Source organism: Hippopotamus amphibius, chromosome 12, assembly GCF_030028045.1.
Source record: "Hippopotamus amphibius kiboko isolate mHipAmp2 chromosome 12, mHipAmp2.hap2, whole genome shotgun sequence".
Classification (NCBI taxonomy): domain Eukaryota; kingdom Metazoa; phylum Chordata; class Mammalia; order Artiodactyla; family Hippopotamidae; genus Hippopotamus; species Hippopotamus amphibius.
Window position 1 is genome coordinate 29,615,532 of NC_080197.1, and position 21,082 is coordinate 29,636,613.

At 41.1% G+C, this 21,082-nt stretch overlaps 1 protein-coding gene across 1 annotated transcript; it reads left to right on the forward strand.

The window, feature by feature from the left end:
- Positions 1 to 3,575: 3,575 nt before the first annotated feature.
- Positions 3,576 to 17,811, forward strand: LOC130833950 (signal-regulatory protein beta-1-like). Its single transcript, XM_057704068.1, has 4 exons — positions 3,576 to 3,648; positions 5,465 to 5,821; positions 14,327 to 14,641; positions 17,492 to 17,811. The coding sequence occupies exons 1-4, from the start codon at positions 3,576 to 3,578 to the stop codon at positions 17,809 to 17,811; spliced, it is 1,065 nt and encodes a 354-aa protein (XP_057560051.1).
- The last annotated feature ends 3,271 nt before the right edge of the window (positions 17,812 to 21,082 follow it).

The window sequence follows — 21,082 nt, forward strand, 5'->3', positions numbered from 1 at the left end:
CTATGCTTCATTCAGGACTTTGGTTGCCATTTTCAACGGAAAGCAGTTGGAATTTAAAATCTTCTCTCCACAAGTCAGCTGACTTTTGCACTAAAAAGCCTTAGCTCTACAGTCTACTGCTTTAGCTTTGAATTTAAAAGACCCGCTGGGCAACTCGACCACCTCTTTGATCTAAGCTGTGTCTACCTACACACTTAATAATGTTGCCTGAGTGCTCTGGTCTAGCTCTGAAGGAAACCTGGGGTGACAGTCTGTATATACGATTCACAAAATGCTCGGTGGGTGTCTTCTCTGTTAACAGCCCCAGCCCTTATCCCAGCCCACAGGCATGAGGCCTCCCCCCTTTCCTTTCTGTGATAGCTACCAAAGCTCCGCCAAGAGTCAGGCATCAGCAACAGGGGCACCCACGGAGTCTGCCTCTTTATCTGCTGATAACATTCACCCAGGAAGCTTCCAATGCTAAGAGTAGAGCCCAACCTGGGCCAAATGGGGTCAAGATTGAGGTGGTTGCAAGTCACCACTGTGGTTAATTATAAGTGCCAGGCTTCCTGGGCTTCCAGGGGATGGAGGAGGCTCAAGGAGAAAGAAAAGGGGGAGAGGGCAGCTGTGTGATGCCAGAAAAAGTTGGGATCCTGTGGCTCTGCTGCTTCCAAGGTGATTCAGACAAGAGGCCCTCACCTGGGGTCACTGCACACACACTTACATGAAACCACCAGCCATTCCCTCCTTCGTTCAGAAACACTGTTAAACATTTTGAGTGGGAAACAGAGCAGACCCAACCTCTCTTCTCACTGAGGCAAACCCTCTTGTGGGAAAGGCAAATGTTGGCCATAAATGTATAATTTCAAGTTCTGATAAGGTAATTGAAGATGCTCTAGGTTTATCTGTAACATAGAGGAGAAGGGATGGACATTGCCAGTACAGTGAAGAAAGTGAGAATGTGGGGAGTTGGAGTCACTGAAAAAAAACAGTGTAGTTGAGCCCAAACGTGAGTGAAAGAACTTCCAAGTGGAAGTGGGAAATCATTTGAGTGAATGAAAATCAAGTAGGTACATGAGAAGACTCCTGGTGTACTGAGGGGCAGAGAGAAACTACTTAAAAAGAGTGACATGATCAGATTTCTGTTTTAAAATATTCTTCAGGCTCAATGTGAGGAAAGACTTAAAAGGGAAAGAGTGAGTGAGGCAACTGACAGGCTGTTCAAACCAGAGATGAATTCAAAGAGATGGCACAGGAGGGTTTAAGATGTATTTAGATGAAAGGATGGGGAGAGAATGGGAGAAGTTATCTGAAGTGATAGCCAGGCTTGCAGGCTTGACTAAGTAAGTAGATGGGAATTTCAGACAGTGAGATGGGGACACTGGATGAAGAGCCTGAGGAGGGAGGTAAGTAACGAGGATGGTGTGTAATTCCCAAGTAGGCAGTAGGGTAGGGGCATGTAGATGAGTTGCATGCTGTCATACACACACAAGGGGTTCCAGAATTCCAGCCAAAGTCCTTTTGGCCCAAAAGCTTGTCCCCAACACCATGCTCAATGGGCCCTGCCAGCAAGGAGCACCAAACACAGGGAAGGAGGTAGACTCTGCGAGTGGGTTGGAGAGCACAGTTGCCAAGGGTGCTGTTCTAGTTGCTATCGCTGCATAAAAAACACCCCAAAACCTAGGGGCAATAAACAACTATTTCATGAGGATCAGTGATGGCCTGGAAGTCAGACAGGATACGAGAATGGCTTGTTTCTGCTTTATGTTGCCTGGGGCCTCAGCTGGGAAGGCTCAGCTAGGACTGACAAATTCCAGGGCTGGTATCATCTCAAAGCTTCTTCATTTACACAGGTAACAATTGAGTTGGCTGTTGGCTGGCACCTTAGCTGGGCTTTCAGCTAAACACTTACACGTGTCCTTGTCATGCAGCTTTGGTGTTTGTGCTCGTTTAGGCTTCCTTATCACAGGGCAGCGAGATTTGAAAAATGAGCGTCCCAAGACATAAAGTAGAAGCACAGGGAAGTTTTATGGTCAAGCTCCAGAAGTCACATCACATTACTTGTGCTGTTGTCACAAGCCTGCCCAGACTCATGAGAGAAGGTACTTTTACCCACTCTTCCATGGGTGGAGTGCGAAAGAGCTTGAGGGAAGGGAGCTATTGCTGCAGTCAGCACTGGAAAATGCAATCTCTCACCATCGAAAAGGGGGAGTGGGTTAGAATGATGAAGGCTAAGTGGGACACTCTAGCCAGTTCCTTGTCAAGGGTCCCTACAGAGAATTTCGTTCAGAAGGGACGAAGGAAGGAAGGGTGGAAGGGCGGATGGATGAAGGAAAGAAAGAAAGAAAGAAAGAAAGAAAGAAAGAAAGAAAGAAAGAAAGAACGAACGAACGGAAGGAAGGAAGGAAGAAAGAAAGAAAGGAAGAAAGAAAGAAAGGAAGAAAGAAAGAAAGAAGGAAAGAAAGAAGAAGAAAGAAAGGAGGGAGGGAGGGGGGAGAGAGAAGGAAAGAAAGAAAAAAAAAAGCAAGAAAAAAAGAAAAAGGTAGAATAATAAGATCTCAAGCTAAGAAGGAACTTCTCATATGACAAAACAAATTATTTGGTCTCTAACTTCCTCTGTGGTTCTTCCCTTCTCATCACCAACACACCGTCAACTGTGGGAAGGAGGCAAAGGTCGGGACAGTGGGGAAAATGAGTCACAGAAGGCAGTGTCAGGCATGGGACCCATAGAAAGGAAGAGGTCACAGATGAGAGGCTCTGGATAGTCTTCTGTGATGGGATGGCTATTGCTTCTCAGATGAAAAGAGGAGGCACATTCTTGACATGGCAGTTTCCCCTGCCTATCCACCCCCTTCTGCCCAGAGCTGGCCCCAGATCAAGGCAGACAGAACAGGCTATGCTGCTCCTCCCGGCTGTGATCTGGTTGTGTTGTTCTCCCTGCAGGATGAACATGCTAAAGCCCTCCCCCACCTCCCACAGGCCTCCTCCATCCTCTAAAACAGCAACCATCTTTCTCCTACACATCCTTCCCCTACCTAAATCCTTGCTCTCCCAAAGCCATGTCCCCCTGACATGTACTCTGCGAGCCAGGGACGCCCATCAGACGTGGCTCGTTTTTATCACTGACACTTCTGGAGTGAGGAGAATAGGGCCCCACTCCCTTGAAGCCCCATTCCCGGAGCCCTCCTCCTGAACAGCTGTGCAGTTCACTGAGCCCACTTGTTGGACTGTTACAGAAGATGGAACATACCTTCCATATGGCATAATTTGTCCCTGAGACTCCTGGATGAGGAATGGCCACCAGCATCCTTGAGATGGAGTGTGAGGCCCCTAGGGTCACAGCCTAGGCACTAAGAGAGTCTGTCAGGGCCTCTCCAAGCATCTGGCAGCCCTCATAGCAGTAATTTCTTAGCTTATGCCTGATTCCTATTTCACAATGTAGAAGCAGGAACTCTCAATACCCCACAGCCATTTCCTCCCATGATAGTCACTTCCTCTCATATCAGGGAGACAAGGCTTCACTTCTCACCACAGAGCAGAGTCTGGGGCCTCTCCAGGACAACACTCAGATAAAGCAGTCTCCAGGAGCCATCAAGATGCATGTCCCTGCCTCCTCATCCCACCTGCCTCTGCCATCCTTGCTGCTGCCTCTGTTACTGGGACTCACAGGTGAGTGCCACAGCCTTGGGTACCACTGTGCAGGGTTGCTCACCTGAGTTTGGCAGTGGTACCATTTCCCCATTGGCAGTGGGACAGATGGATATTTGTTCCAGGGCCTCATTCATTTCTGCCTCTTTCTCTTCAGGACATTTCTCTAAATGTTCTCTTTTACAACAAGGATCTCCTAAACAAATTCCCCCAGAATTCTTTTTATTTACAGAGATCCTTTCCCATCCACTTCAGGTTCAGACAGGAATTAGCCCACCCAGGCATTTCTCAGTGACAGGAATTCCTAGCCACTCCTCAACTCCCACATCCCTGACACCCTGTGAAGTATCCATGACCCTCTGTGGCTTTACCTGAAGGAATGGGTACCATCCTGAGGGCAGAGGTGAATGTGTGGCATCTGACTCTTCCATCCTGATGAAGACACAGAACCTGGGAGTCCGAGCTGCCTTAGTGTAGAGGGACATAGATGATTGATGATCGATGATAGATGATAGATAGATGATAGATAGATAGATTGATAGATAGATGATAGATAGATAGATAGATGATAGATAGATAGTTAGACAGATAGACCACCACTACACATGCAACGTAGAAGTATTAGAAAAAATTGGTATGTGATACTTTTTAAACTAGTAAATCTCCCAGGATCTCACACACTTAGGATTATATTCTTTTTTCTAAACAAATTTATTTATTTATTTACTTATTTATTTGGCTGTGTTGGGTCTTCATTGTTGCATGCAGCATCTTCATTGTTGCATGCAGCATCTTCATTGTGGCACAAGGACTTCTCTCTAGTTGTGGTATGTGGGTTTTCTCTTCTCTAGTTGTGGCATGGGCTCCAGAGTCCATGGGATCTGTAGGGCAGCACGTAGGCTCTCTAGTTGAAGTGCATGAGCTCAGTAGTTGTGGTGCATGGGCTCAGTTGCCCTGTGGCATGTGGGATCTTAGTTCCCAGACCAGGGATCGTACCTGCGTTCCCTGCATTGGAAGGGGGATTCTTTACCATTGGACCACCAGGGAAGTCCCTGGATTATATTCTTGATGTGGGAGTTATACATGCCTGTTCACTTTCTTTTCCCTAGATCTGACTCCAGACCCAGGCAGACTGGTGAGGCACCCCTCCCCTCCCAGCAGTGTTTACTTCTCAGTGGAGTGGTAATCCTATAAGTGGTTAGAAGCATAGACATATTTTGAATCCAATATACCAGGGTTTGAATTCAAGTCCCATCACTTATATTTGACATTGGAAAATTTACTAAACTTCTCTGTGCCTCCATTGTCTTGTCTGAAAAATGGGGATAAATTATAACACCTTACTAATAGGGTTGTGGTGAGAATTAAAGAACTTAGTTTATATATTTAAGTATTTTGAGTGATGTGTGGCACACACAAGCTTCTGTGGAAGCTCTGGCTGTTATATCCTCCAGGATTTAGTTAATGCAAATATGAACACATAAAAATGATCCCACTGTTTCTGGCCATTACAACACTCATTCTGGGTCCTTGAAAAGCCTGTGTCTTCATTTAAAACTCACAGCAGGCATGAAAAACAGGAAAAAAGGACACTCCTTCCCAGAATCTCCAGGCTTGTTAGTGGTGGAGCCAGGCCTTGAGCCCACGTCCACCTGGTGCCCAGGCCAGGGCCCTTCCTTTGGACTCCAGGTCAACAGTGGGAGGTCCTTCAGGCACAGTCCTGGCTTTTTTTTTTTTTTTTTTTTTTTAAGTTTTCAATTTCAGTACCACAAAAAGCCTCAGGAGAAGTCCCTTATGCCAGACAGGAGACCTGGAACTGACTTGTGTTCCCTTCCAGGAGTGGCAGGTGAGGACGAGCTACAGGTGATTCAGCCTGAGAGGTCAGTGTCATTTGCAGCAGGAGAGACGGCCACTCTGCGCTGCACCGTGACCTCCCTGCACCCCGTGGGGCCCGTCGCCTGGTTCAGGGGAACTGGGCCAGGACGGGAGTTAATCTACAGTCAAAAAGGAGGCCCCTTCCCCCGAGCAGCAACTGTTTCAGATACTACAAGGAGAAACAACACGGACTTTTCCATCCGCATCAGTAACATCACCCCAGCAGACGCTGGTGTCTACTACTGTGTGAAATTCAAGAAAGGAGAACCTAATGACACGGAGGTTAAGCCTGGACCAGGCACCTGGCTCTTTGTGCGTGGTAAGTTCAGACCCCGGAAAATCCAGCCCTCTCTTCTAAGACAATCACAACTTCCAGTCTCTTAGCCCAAGGCTCCTGCGTTGTTAGCCCCTATGTCAAGTTTGAGGGTAAAAGATGAGGATAGTGAGATGTCATAGTGAAGAAGAAACATAAAATGTAATCCCAAGGACATAGCAGTACAATCCTAACCCTCAGAGTCTTAAAGTTTTCAAAGGCCACAAAAAAGGCTTAAAAGCATAGTGGGTAAAAGTATAGACTTCGGGCCCAAATGACCTGGGTTCACCTTCTAGCTCTGCTTTTAACAAACTCTGTGATGTTAGTGAGTTGTTAAATGCTCAGTGCCTTAGTTTCCTCATGTAAAGGATAAGGATAAAAATAGTACTTACCTTGTGGATTTGTTGTGAGGATTATAAGTGTAAGTGCATTTATAAATGTAAAGTGCTTAGAAGAGTGCCTGTAACATAAGAAGTATTATATTAGTGTATATTGTCAGTATCAGGATATTAAAACCAATGAGATGTAAAAATACATTCTTAATAGCATGGAATTATATATTACACAGAAACAAAGACTGAAAGAATTATTTAGACAGAAAATTGTAAATATCACATTTTAATGTAGAATATGTAATTTATATTTCTTAAATTTTGTCCTGGACTTCTATAAGTCCTGTATATTCTTGGATTTGATCCTGACTGGTAGAATGAAGGCTGAAGACAAACCCTAGAAGACTGAATATCATCCATTAAAGGAAAGCCTGGGAAGCAGAACAATTAGTTCAGGCCTGTTTGTTAGCAAAGAAATGATTATAATAGTTTTGATATTAAAAAATGAGCTTGAAAATGTACTCTAACAGGACCATAGAAACAGACATCAGTAGAAATTTTGAATCTTTAAAATTTTAGCACCTTAGAACCATGGAGAAACTAGGAGAATGGCAGGCAGTGTTTTGGGACAAAGAGAAGGTCATATGATTTTCAAGATTTGAAAATAGAAAGAAAATTGTATGTGAACAATTTGAATGAGAAGAGCAATAAATGTCCAAGGACAACGTTGAACACTAGAATGTAAGGAGTACTGCCTTCAAAATTCTTAGGGGACCTGATTTCCAACCTAAAATTCCACATCCAGCCAGTTTGTCAAGTTTGCAAGATCACGAGAACTACATTTCATTCACCCTGTTTTGTTTTACCAAACCAGGGGTTCAACCAAGACAAGGTAAGAATGGGAAGCAGTAATAGGAGACTGGAGGCTCCAAGGTAACAGCTGTGCAGGAGGCATAGGAATGGCCACAGTGTCATTCCAGTCCAGGAGGGCTTTAAGAGGAAAACCTCAAAAAGATAGAATTGTTAGAATATTAAATAGTTTACAAAGGCATGCCCACCATTACTAGTATTATTTAACATCCTGTTGAAGTATAAGCCAATACTTTTAGAAAGAATAGAGAGGGAAAAAAAGAGCAATGAAAAGAATAAGAATTTTAAATAAAATGGGAACTATCTATGGCATCTGGAGCACTTAATGGAATCAACATTAGATTTCACAATCAATAGGATAATTTAGTAATGTAGAAAGTTTTAAAATCAACAAACAAAAATAAAAAACCTTCATATATACAAACAAAAAGCAGTAAGAATATGTATTGGAAAACACAAGCACATATACAATAGCAAATTTTAATTAAATTCAATACTTAGGTCAACTTCTACCAAAACTGTGACAGAGACAGTATTTACTCACCCACTAAAAATCCAGACAAACTATATGAAACAATGGTTGAGAAGACTTTGGACATCAGACAACAAACAATAATGATCTGAAAGGTGAGAAACAAATAAGGTGAGACCCAAAACTGCCTCCAGTTTACTCTCTGGATAAGCTTGCAGGCCACCATGCAGGGAGAGACAACTCAGAGCTCCATACCTTGATGAGAAGGAGCTAAGAGCCAAGGAGGGCAAAGTGGTGAAATTTTCAGAAGAGAGCACTAAAGATGAGAGAGAGACAAAGAGAGTAAAGTCCGAAGATCTTGAGCATGGCTTCAGGGGGAAGAAACCCCTAGAGCTCACGTAAGGCCAAGAATAGTGCCTGTTCCCACCAATCAGAGTAAAACCTCATAGTTGGAAGGCATCTGTAGAGTACACAGAAGGGCTCTGCTGCAGTAGAGGTAAAAGAATTAGCTCTAGACTAAATGATGCTGTGGTTCTGCACTGGGGATCTTAAATACAACACACGAAAACATCAAACTGTTTTCAGATAATTTAACCATATCCCAAAACAAGTCTGAGCATATTTATTACATTACAAAAATATCCAACACCTAACAAACTAAAAGTCACATCTGGCATGTGATTAAAAAATGACCAGGCATGAAAAAGACAGGAAAATACAATTTATAATGAGGAAAATCAATCATTTGAAAATGAACCAGAGGAGACAGATGATAGAATTAGTACACAAGGACATTAAAGTTATAACTACACCATATGTGTTCAGGGAGCTAGAGGAAAGATTAAATATGTGAAGTAGAGGCATGGAAAATATTTTAAAAGATCAAGGTTGAAGTTTTAGAGATGGAAGCTGCAATGACTAGGATGAAAAATAGACTAGATGGGATTAATTGCAAGTAAAACACTGAAGAAAAATATTAGTGAACTAAAAGACACAGCAACTGAAACAATCAATAGGCCAGACCCAGATGACTGCACTGAGGAATCCTACCAAACATTTAAGGAAGAAATACTGACAATTCTACACATATTCTTCCAGAAAATTGAAGAGGAAGTAATGCTTCCCAATCAATTTTTAGGGCCAACATTATTCTGATACTAAAACCAGAAAGGAAAAATATACACCAATATCATTCATGAACATAGAATTATTATAAAGCTACAATAACATACAATGTAGTATTGCCATGAAGATAGACAACATACAATGTAGTATTGCCATGAAGATAGACACGTAGATCAATGGAACAGAATAGAGATTCCAAAAATAAACCCATACATATCACGAACTGATTTCTCTTAAAAAGGAGGGAGTGGGGAAGAAAAGAAAACAAAAAATATGAAGGCAATTTGGTGGAGAAAAGAGAGTCTTTTCAACAATGGTGCTGGATCACTTGGAACATTAGTAGGCAGACCAGTGGAACAGAATAAAAAATCCAGAACTGAATGCAGTTCCTCCTACCATACACCAAAATAAATCAATATGGATCAGATATTTAAATGTTAAAAAATGAAACTGCAAGTGTTAGAAGAAACCATCTGTGAATTCTTTAATAATCTGGAAATGCGGAAAACTTTCCCAACTGTAATTCAGGAAGAAGAATGAAAATGAGAATTTGACCAAATTGTACTAAAAAAAAATGTGTGGATGTGTCTAATATTTTACAACTTACAACACAAAGAATCATCCTTAATATGAATATAGAGCCTCTAAAATTTTAGGGGAAAGAACATAAACAACTTCATAGTATTACGTACAATAAATATTAAAAGACAATTTACAGAAAATGAAATAGAAATATCTGTTAAGCATATAAAAATATGTTCATCACCCTCATGTAAGAGGAGATGTGATTTAAAATTGCACTGGGCAGACTTCCCAGGCAGTCCAGTGGTTAAGCCTTCCAATGCAGGGGGTGCGGGTTTGATCCCTGTTCAGAGAGCTAGGATCCCACATGCCTCGTGGCCAAAAAAACCAAAACAGAAAACAGAAACAATATTGTAATAAATTCAATAAAATCTTTAAAAATGGTCCACATCAAAAAAATCTTAAAAAAAAAACAACCCTACACTGGGACACAATTTCTCACCTACCTGCTTGGCCAAAAATCCAACAGTTTAACAGCATACTCTGTGGTGGGAGCTATGGGGAAACTGATACTTTCATATTTTGCTGGTTGACATGCAAAATCATATTACTCAAAAGAAGGTGAATGTGGCAATATCCAGGAAAATTATATGTTACGTATACACATTCATAATTACATATTACCCTGTGACCCAACAATCTATCTTCTAGAAATTTATCTCAAGGTATGGTAGTTTAAGTGCAAGCTGACTTACACTTAGTCTCTTGATTACAACACTGTTTGTAAGGACAAAAGATGTGTTTCTAAATAAATTGTGATACAGTCACACAATGGGGTTCTACGCGCTGTAAAATGGCATGAGAAGAACTCGGCACACAGCTTCAGAGGGACCACAGGATAACACTAAACACGAAAACGACATGTAGAACAGTGTGTGAAGCACACTAGTTTCATGCTAAGAAAAGTGGGAAATACTAGCGTATACATGTTTGCTTGTATTTTTTTTTTAAAAAAGGAATAAATCAAACTCTAATTTTAAAAACTTACCGGTGGGGAGGGAACAGAGTAGAAAGGACAGGAATGAAAGCTAGACTTCTCTGACTGTACCTTAATTGAGGTTTTAACTTTGAAGACGCATAAACATTTTAAATAATTAATACACAAAATTCCAAATGAAAAAAGCCCTAAAAACTAAAATGCTAAATCTGAAATGAAACTACTTAATCTAACTACGACTTAACCAGACAAAGTCAAATTATCTCAAGGGACGTTAAAACATAGTGTTTAACTTGGATCCACCCAGAGGCAGATCCCGAGACAAAGATTTGAGGACAGGATCCCCCGATAGGGCAGTGGTGAAGTCAGTCAGTAAAGAATGTGTCCTCAAGTGTGGGTAACTGAAGCTTAATCCAGGTGGGAAACTATGAGAAATGATACATAAGTCTCAGATTCATCCCTCTCAAGAGGAAAGGAGTTTGGGATAATTATATACCAACTCCCTTTGAGGCATCGATTGAGTATTCCTTCCAGAAGGCAATAGATGCACAGCATTTCCTGTGTTCCATGTGCACAGGCAATGTGCAAAAAAAGCAACCATCCAAACCAAATCTTTTCAGGTAAAAACATGAATATACGGCGCCGGAGTGCTCCTGAGTGCACTGCAGAGGTCAAGCTCAGGGAATTTGGGTGAGCCTTGAAGATAGTGTGCTATACATGTGTATCTATGAGGGTGAGTCAAGAACTATCCGCACTCTGGCTGTAGAAATGAAACATATCCTGAGGAGAAAAAGAACCATTAAGAAATCCCAAATGCTATTCAATAATTATATTCTTTGGCATTGCTATTGCTGTTGGTGTTCATAAGTATTACATATGTATTGTAGCAGTTGTTCCCAACCTGTTTGGCACCAGGGACTGGTTTCGTGGAAGACAAATTACTCCTCGGATGGAGAGGTGGGATGGTTCAAGCCATAATGCAAGTGATGGGAAACGATGGGGAGTGTCAGGTGAAGCTTTGTTTGCTCACCCGTTGCTCACCTCCTGCTGTGTGGCCCAGTTTCTAACAGGCCGCGGACTGGTACCGGTCTGCCCCCGCGGGTTGGGGGTAGGATGAAGTGAATAAGTAATTGTGTTGGTGTGGTTAGAAACTGAATTTTCAGTATAAGAAACAGATACAGAACAGAATGGAAGAAGTTAGGTTTAAAAACTGCTTTCTTGTGAGAGAGTAGCACAGACATATATATACTACCAACTGTAAAATAGATAGTCAGTGGGAAGTTGTTGTATAACAAAGGGAGTCCAACTCGAGGATGGAAGATGCCTTAGAGGACTGGGGCGGGGAGGGTGGGGGGGACTCGAGGTGGGGGAGTCAAGGAAGGGAGGGAATACGGGGATATGTGTATAAAAACAGTTGATTGAACTTGGTGTACCCCCCAAAAAAATAATAAATAAATAAATAAAATTAAAAAAAAAACTGCTTTCTTAAAATTGGATTCGGACTATCAGTATTAACCTGATTGAATTAGCTTTCTCCTGAAAAAAACACTTCACCTCTCTGCCCACCGAAATGACCTGGTAACTATGACAACCCAGTAATAATAAACACTGCTAGTACACAGATTATGGTCTCTAAATAGCACTACCGCTAAAAAGAACCAGGGCTCCTTAGGGAAATGATTGATTTCAGATTATGGACAGGAAATGTGCAAAATGAGCTTGGAATATTTTGTTGTACAGAAGCAAGGAAGCAAAGTCAGCTGAAGTTATATAAAAAGATTCAGGAACTAACTTAAAGGAGGCTCCCAAAGATGGGGCAACTTGAGCATTAAAAAGATAAAATTACAATATATTGACATCCATCATGACATCACAGTGGTATGAAAATTAAAGAAATGTCAATGGTCACTTTTGGAGATTACTAAGACACCAACTTATTGTTATGAATGCCGAAAGATAATAAGCAAAGGCATTTACCCTGCCTTTCCTGTAAGAATTGTATGTCAGCCTCGCACATGTGAGAATGGCTATCATCAAAAAGAGCACAAATAACAAATGTTGGTGAGGATGTGGAGAAAAGGGAACCCTCATACACTGTAGGTGGGAATGTCAGAGGCTGCAGCCACTGTGGAAAACGGTATGGAAGTTCTTTAAAAAACTAAAAATAGAACTATCCTATGATCCAGCAATTCCACTCCTGGCTATATATCTGAAAAAAACAAAACCACTAATTTGATACATGACACAGGCACCCCAATGTTCATAGTGGCATTATTTACAATTGCCAAGGTATGGAAGCAAACTAAGTGTTCATCAACAAATGACTGGATAAAGAAGAGGTGGGTTGGCCAAAAAGTTTGTTTGGGTTTTTCCATAAGATATATGTGTGTGTGTGTGTGTGTGTGTGTGTGTGTGTGTATGGACACATATACACACACATATATATGAGGGTGAGTCAAACATTATCCGCACTCTGGTTATATTAAATCTTCTATAAACTCTACAGCCAGAGTGCAGATAATGTTTGACTCACCCTCATACAATGGAATACTATTCAGACATAACAAAGAATGAAATTTTGCCATCGGTAGCAACATGGATGGACTTGGAGGGCATTATGCTAAGGGAAATAAGTCAGACAGACAAAGACAAATACTGTATGATATCACTTACATGTGGAATCTAAAAAATACAACAAACTAGTGAATAAAACAAAAAAGAAGCAGACGCAGATATGGAGTACAAGCTAGTGCTTACCAGTGGAGGAAGAGGGCAATATAGGGTTGAGGGGGTGGGAGGTACAAACTATTGGGTGTAAGACAGGCTGCAGGGATGTATATAGTACAACATGAGGAATATAACCAATATTTTGTGACAACTGTAAATGGATTGTAATAACCTTTAAAGCTGTATAAAAAATAAGAAAATAAAGCGCATTTTCAAAAAATTTTTTAAAAAGAATGGTATGTCGAGAGTTAATAAAGCAAAGAGTAATATCAGCTAATAAAGGCAGAGGCAATGGGAGAGCTAGATGATGTTAAGGAATTACTAAATTTTAAGTGTGAAAATGGCATTTATATTACATTTTAAAAAGAATTCTTAACTGAAATATACATGCTGAGGTAGTAGTGAGTGAAACAATAGTGTCTGGTATTTGCTTGAAGACAATCCAGTGGATGGTAGGACAAGTAAAGATGAAACAAGATTGGCTATTTGTTGATAATTGTTAATCTCATGATGAGTACTTTCTAACTTTTATGTGTTTTTACAAATTACTGTAATAAAAGTCGTTTTTAAATATAACCATATAGATGCCCGGAAAAGTCTTTGTGCACTTTCAGGTATACGTGTACCCCAAACTGAAGTCCATACAACACTAAGTAGTTTCAAAAATACTAGGAGGAGTGATACCCATCTCAGAAAAAATTTAGGGGATAAAGTTGTCATAGGTTTATAGAAAACTAAACCGATGAAAAGAATAAGACACTTAAAAACTGGAAAAACAAAAAGTTTCACAAGAAAGGAAATACAATCATGATATATTACATGGCCCAGTTGTGAATAGTGCTCCTTTGGTCATAATAATATTGATATAAGTGCTGAATCCAGATAAAATCAAAGAGTTGGATGTTTCCATGATAGGAGGTGTGAATGGCAGGTGCAGGGAAATGTAAGGGAAATAAATCATTACCTTCTATAGTAGTAGGTTTATCTATAACATATGACACACAGAGATAAATTATAATATATGCAGATTACTTAGAAACACAAAGAGAAATGTCCACAAAATCAGCTAAAATAGTTAAAAAGTGGTAGGTCTATAATTTTTAAGGAGAGGAAGTTAAAGGGTTCCATGAAACCCCTTATATGACTTTTAAAACAATGTACTTTGGGGAGAGAGGAAGGTGGGGAGAAAGGGAGGTGGGATGACATGGTTGGACTTGCATTTTAGCACAACCGTCATGGTCTGGTTTCTGAGTGTGGGTGCAAAGGTGGAGAAGCAAATCATGAGGCTGGCTGGCAAGCTCTTATGATAAGAAGAGTCATAATAAAAAATGAAGAAGAGAAAACTGAACTTGAGAGATTAGGGTGATAGTTCTCACTGCATGAGCCATAAGGGCGGGTATTATACTAGACAGTAACTTGCCATCTTCATTTCTCTCCCTTCTCTCTCCACCTTGCCTTCATCAAAGATAAGCCCTCTGTCCCAGAGATTTCTGGCCCCTCCAACAGGGCCAGTCCGGGCCAGGCAGTGAATCTCACCTGCACATCAACAGGCTTCTTTCCCAAAAACATACATCTCAAGTGGTTTGAAAATGGTGTGGAGCATCCAGCCCATCAGACCCTCATCGTCCCACCTGGAGATGCTTTCTCCTACACCATCATCAGCACCACCCTGGTGACCCTGGCCTTGTCCTCACTCTACTCCCAGGTCACCTGCCAAGTGGATCACAGTGAACTGCAGAGTCCCCTCAGTGGGCATGTGAACATCTCCAAATTCCTTCAAGGTAAGGGTTCCACCAATACACCCACATGGCCCAACCTAGGTGTCCTCCACCTGTTTTCTGCTTGGAGCCCCTCACCTGAGTCCTCCCATTCATTCTTCACCAAACCGCATGTGAGGTGGGTATGAGTTTCCCTCACTTTTAGGACCATCCTATTTCCTTTAATGCCATGATCCAGTCCTTCTCTTTCCATGCTCCCTTCTCTCCAGTGTATATTGGGAACTGGAAGTTTATTCATTTAACAAGTGTTTATTGAGCATTTGCTATGTGGCAGCATTATTCTAGGTGCGAGGGTTTCCATGGTAAACAGAACAGACCTGGTTCTGCATCGCTGAGATCAAAGCCATGTGAACCTCATCAACCAAGAAGCTATAACTATGTGATTATGACCTGTAACACTTGCCATGATGGAAAGAGCACTGAAATCAATGAAAACAGGAGAATCTACTTTACAAGGAAATGTCTTCTTGAAGTGGTGATAATGGAACCAAGGCATGAAAGATGAAAAAGAGTCAGCCAAGTAAAGGGTAGAGTGTTCCAGGCAGAGGAAACGGAACATGCAAGGCCCTGTGGTGGGGTGGGGTTGGAGAGCAAGACACGTTTGAACAGTAGAGAGGAGGCCCATGTGGCTGGATCTTGTGAGAAGAGGGGGTGTGGGAAAAAGGAAATGTTGGAGAGAAAGGACAGGGACCGGATCACACAGCACTTATAGGCCACAGCAAGAAAGTTTCTTCTACTTGAACTCTCCACAGGGACTCCTAAACTCTTGTCCAGACCACCATGTCAGCACTGCTTTGCTGCCAGTACTGCCTTTGAAACAGGCTTCCTGAAGCTACCCTGGCATCAAGGGAGGGAACAGTGCAGGCAAGGCCATGCCCCACCCTTCTTGCTCTGACCTCATAAGACAAATCCATTGCGATGGTGTCAGACTTTGCATCTAAACTTGCTCAGCATACGCTTAATGTAGTCCCTCAGGACATAGATCCTGGGATATTAGAAATGTCACATCACTCTCAAAATGTTCAATGGAAAATAACATCATAGTGATTTGATTTGCATCATCACCCATCACCAACAAACAAAACAAGGTCTTCCCTAATGACCAGAATTTTTATCAATCCTTTTTCTTCCTAAATTTGTATATCCATTCTAATTCCTGTGGAGAACTTTATCCTAATGTAGCATATTGTATATGTGAAAGTCTTTTATGGACCACAACATTATACACATCACAGAGGACTATGAGAACATGGAGAACTACCATCAGAAAAAGTATATAAATTAAATATATTTGGTTTTTCCTTGTGAACTAAGGGTGTAAGTGTTTAAAAATTATTTTGGATTAAATTGCATAGTTGATCAAAACAATCTAGATATTTGACAAATTTGACAAATAATTATTAGAATAACAATTAAAATTACATCAGAAAGCAGCTCAGTGAGACAGATGGAGGAGCTTATGATGTTTTGATTAAAACAGGCTTTCTGGGCAACAATATTTTGAACTGTCCTTTTAAATTGTTTTCCAAAGGCTTTATACCAAGGAAAATATACTGTAGTTAGTTTCAAGATATATGGAAAAGCTTTCTCTCTCTCTCTCTCTCTCTCTTTTTTTTAAGTTCTAGAAGGAGAATCAAGAAACAAGAGGCAGGAGAAGGATCTGACCTTAATGTACAAATTTAGGAAAGAGTCATATGAGGGTTCAGATTCTGGAGATTAATTGTAGTAAACTACCTATGTATTTACTCTTGAGGATGTCACATATGGCCCCCGGGTACCTGTAGCAGCAGTCAAGTGTAAACAGTCTTCAGACTAGATATGAATTTGGCTGTATCTCATCCATGGTCTCCTACTCACCCTGGTCACCTTTCTGTCCTTGGAACATGCTAGGGTTCACCTCAGGGCCTCTGCTCATACCCTTCCCTCTGCCTGAGATGCACTTCCCCACACACAGCCGATCTCAGTGCCCTCCTTCCACTTCTTGCTCTCCTCCAGTCCCTTTGCCTAAGGTTCCAGTGCATCCCTATGCTACCAGGGATGCATAATTATTCCAAACTTATTCCAGTATTCTAAACTTACTGCAAATCCCCCAAATTATTATGCTCACATGTTCTGTGGTTCAGAAATTCGGATAGGACCTAGTAGGGATGACTTTGCTCTGTTACATCTGGGACCCCAGCTGGATGATTCAGAGACTGGAATCATATGAAGGCTCCATCACTAACATGCTGTGAACTCAGCACCTTGGTTCTTACCTCTTCTTATCTTTCCACGTGGGCTAGTTTTGGCTTCTTCATAGCTTGTTTGCTGTGTTCCAAAGGTGATGTCCCAAGATTCCCGGGTGGAAGTCACATCAACTTTTATAACCCAGCCTTGGACATCAAACAGTGTCACCTCTGCTGCACTCTGTTCCTAGTCACAAAGTACTGCCCAGGCTTCAGGGGAGCAGAAGTAGACTCCCCCACTGATAAGGTTCTGGATGACATTGTGGACTTGCTGGTAGCCACTTGTGGAAAATACAGTCAGCCACATGTAGTTCACTCCTATTCATCTTTCATATTTCTGCTCAAAGGCCACTTCTTCCAGAAACTCTTCCCTATTTGCCCCACCTCCATACAAGGTCAGCTGCCCCTACAGGCTCTCATAACCCATATGGGTGTCAAGTGACTGATTTCCTCCCCTGAACTCCCCATCAGAGCAGGAGCTCCATGAGGCAGGGACCTGTCTTTCTCATTCCTGCATTCTAAGAACCAAGAGCAAGGCCTAGAAAGGTGTGGGTTCTCCTTGAAGTGGGTGCTCACTTCCTTCGTTTACATGAAGGAAGAAGTAACGATGGAAGGACTGTTGTTTCAGTTGTTCCCACAGTGAATACATCAGCACAGCATGTTCCAAGCCTCCAGCTGACCATCCTCACCTGTCATGTGCAAAGGTTTTACCCCAAAGGCATGCATATCACCTGGCAGGGGAGAAAAGGATGCTTCAGGACCTGTGGGGCCTTCACTCCCACCAAGAACCCAGATGGCACATTCAGCCAAGACAATCATATCCTGGTCAACATCTCAGAGGAAAAAAGCCTGTTCACCTGCCAAGTTTGGCTTGAGGCCCAGGCACTGGTCCAGTCCAGCATGCAGCTGAGCGAGCTTATAGAACTGCAGGCGAGTTTGGGTGAGTAGGGGTGGAATATCCAAGCAGTTAAAGACTTGAATCTGGAGACAGGCCAGGTTCAAATGCTGGCTCTGTCATATTCATCGTGTGTGACCTTGGGAAGTTCACTTCACTGTCTGAAACTCAGTGTCCTCATCTTTAAAATGGAACAGTATATATAGCCACCTCTACATACTGTGATGCCTTAGGTACTAAACAGCAGTAAGCACCACTTTACCACACAGCTGCATCCTGATGACACATCCCTTTTACCATATATTCCTGTGAATAATCAAGATAATATGTAATATCTTTCCCCAATTCTCATCCGACCTCCCAAAAGCCACTCAGATTCAACCATAACTGAGCACATATTAGGTACTTTGCTACATGCTCTCATTTGATACAAAAATGTTCTAAAATACATGTTATGATCCCCATTTAATTTATTTTTAATTTTTCATAAACCAAAACCCCCAGTATTTCCATGAACATATGTTTTTTCTTAATAAAAGTGGTTTATTTTTCCCATGACAAAAATCTTTTACAGTAATGTTTATAAATATTTTACAGCAATATGTAAAAATATTTTGTGTAAGTAGCATAAGCATATGTTAACAAAATTTCAAGCTATATAAGAGAGTTCAAAATGGAAAATAAAATTTTCTTCTGGAAAATATGACCCAACCTTGAGGATGTCTTCCAGAGGTTTCTCTTGGGAGGAAACTTTTCTCAGAAGTCCCCAGCAAACTTCCTCTTACCTCTCATTGGTCATATGTCCATTCTTAAACCAATCCCTGTCCTCAATGGCTTAGTGGATCCTGAACCTTTCAAGAGATATGAGATCACCATGATTAAATATAACTGGGAGGGGGAAAATGGAGGTGAGGGAGACAGTCTCGATGCTCATTGTGTCCTCTTCTTCACAGTCAGGTCTCCCTCCCTCCATCTCTGATGCCCATGTGATAGGATCTCACCAATTCAACATAGCTTCTTTCTTCATGTCCTCTCTTTGATTCAGGGCCTTCATGAGGAGAGGTGGCAACTGAGCTTGGTTTCTCATTGCTCTCCGAGCTGACTACTGTTTTCTGACATTTCCCCACGAGCCATAGCTTCTGTGTCTCCTTAGCTGGATTTTTAGCACCAGAATAGTTCTCAAGAAATTCGCATTGTCTCCAGAGTCTACCAAATGTTTTGTCCCATTAGCACCATCCTTATTGATGTCCCCAGCTATCCCTGTGATGTTGCCATGACAATCTTATGCCTCTTTCTCTGTGCAGACTGTAGTTTGCTAGCTAACAGAGGATATAAACATTTCAAATATTGTTTGACATTTCCAATTACCTCTAAAAGAGTTTGCACCAATTCACACTCCCATAATAAGAAACAGGTGTCTGTTTCTTACCATATGCTTGCCAGATTGTGTAATATCCACCTTTTGATCACTGTAAATTTTATAGGTTAAAAACTGAAAATATTAATTTTGTTAATCTCTTGGCCAGACTGTATCTTCAAGTAATTTTTTATGGTGAAGACTCTGTGTGAAATATTTCCTGAGCCCTTGTATGTCTAGGAAAATCTGTTGCCTGTTCACATGAATGAGAAAGCTGAAAGTTCTCAGTTTACAGCACAATTGTATCTGTTTTTTAAATTGGAGTATAGTTGCTTTACAATGTTGTGTTAGTTTCTGCTGTACAGCAAAGTGGATCAGCTATACATACACACGTATCACCTCTTTTTTGTATTTCCTTCCCATTTAGGTCACCACAGAGCACTGAGTAGAGTTCCCTGTGCTCTACAGTAGGTTCTCATCAGTTACCTATTTTATACAGAGTAGTGTATGTAAGTCAGTCCCAATCTCCCATTTCATCCTGCCGTGCCTTTCCCCCTTGGTATTCATAAGTTTGTTTTCTACATCTGTGTCTCTATTTCTGCTTTTCAAATACTTTCATCTATAACATTTTTTAGATTCCACCTTTATGCATTAACATACAATATTTGTTTTCTCTTTCTGATTTTACTTTACTCTGTATGACACTCTCTAGATGCAGTCCTGTCTCTGCAGTGGCACAATTTTATTCCTTTTTATGGCTGAGTAATATTCCATTGTATATATGTACCACATCTTCTTATCCATTCCTCTGTTGTTGGATGTTTAGGTTGCTTCCATGTCCTGGCTATTGTAAATAGCACTGCAATGAATACTGGGGTGAATGTATCTTTTTTTAAAAATTTTTTTCATCTTTATTGGAATATAATTGCTTTACAGTATTGTGTTAATTTCTGCTGTACAACAAAGTGAATCAGCTATATGTATACATATATCCCCATATCTGCTCCTTCTTGAAGCTCCCTCCCACCCTTCCTATCCCACCCCTTTAGGTCTTCAAAAAGCATCGAGCTGATCTCCCTGTGCTCTGCAGCAGCTTCCCACTAGCTACCTATTTTACAATTGGTAGTGTATATATGTCAATGCTACTCTCTCACTATGTCCCAGCTTCCCCTTCCCACTCTGTGTCCACAAGTCCATTCTCTACATCTGTGTCTCTATTCCTGCCCTGCCACTAGGTTCATCAGTACCATTTTTCTAGGTTCCATATATATGTGTTAACATATGGTATTTGTTTTTACTTCACTCTGTATGACATACTCTAGGTCCATCCACCCCATTACAAATAACTCAATTTTGTTCCTTTTAATGGCTGAGTAATATTCCATTATATATATGTGCCACATCTTCTTTATCCATTCATCTGTCAATGTACCTTTAGGCTGCTTCCATGTCCTGGCTATTGTAAATAATGCTACAATGAACATTGTGGTACATGTATCTTTTTTGTATTATGGTTTTCTCAGGGCATATGCCCAGTATTGGAATCCTGGGTATATGGTAGTTCTATTTTTAGTTTTTTAAGGAACCTCCATATTGGTCTCCATAGTGGCTGTATCAATTTACATTCTCACCAACAGTGTGAGAGGGTTCCCTTTTTCCATTCATGTTCATCAGTGATATTGGCCTGTAATATTCTTTTCTGTGATATCTTTGTCTGGTTTTGATATCAGGGTGATTGTGGCCTGGTAGAATGAGCTTGAGAGTGTTCTTTCCTCTGCAATTTTTTGGAAGAGTTTGACAAGAATAGGTGTTAGTTCTTCTCTAAATGTTTGATAGGATTTGCCTGTGAATCCATCTGGTCCTGGACTTTTGTTTGTTGAAGATTTTTAATCAGAGTTTCAATTTCATTACCTGTGATTGGCCTATTCATATTTTCTCTTTCTTCCTGGTTCAGTCTTGGAAGGTAA

Coding starts and splice junctions, on each gene's coding strand:
- LOC130833950 (XM_057704068.1), top strand. CDS start 3,576: ATGCATGTCCCTGCCTCCTCATCCCACCTGCCTCTGCCATCCTTGCTG. Junction 3,649..5,464: donor TCTGTTACTGGGACTCACAG/GTGAGTGCCACA, acceptor GTTCCCTTCCAG/GAGTGGCAGGTGAGGACGAG. Junction 5,822..14,326: donor CACCTGGCTCTTTGTGCGTG/GTAAGTTCAGAC, acceptor CCTTCATCAAAG/ATAAGCCCTCTGTCCCAGAG.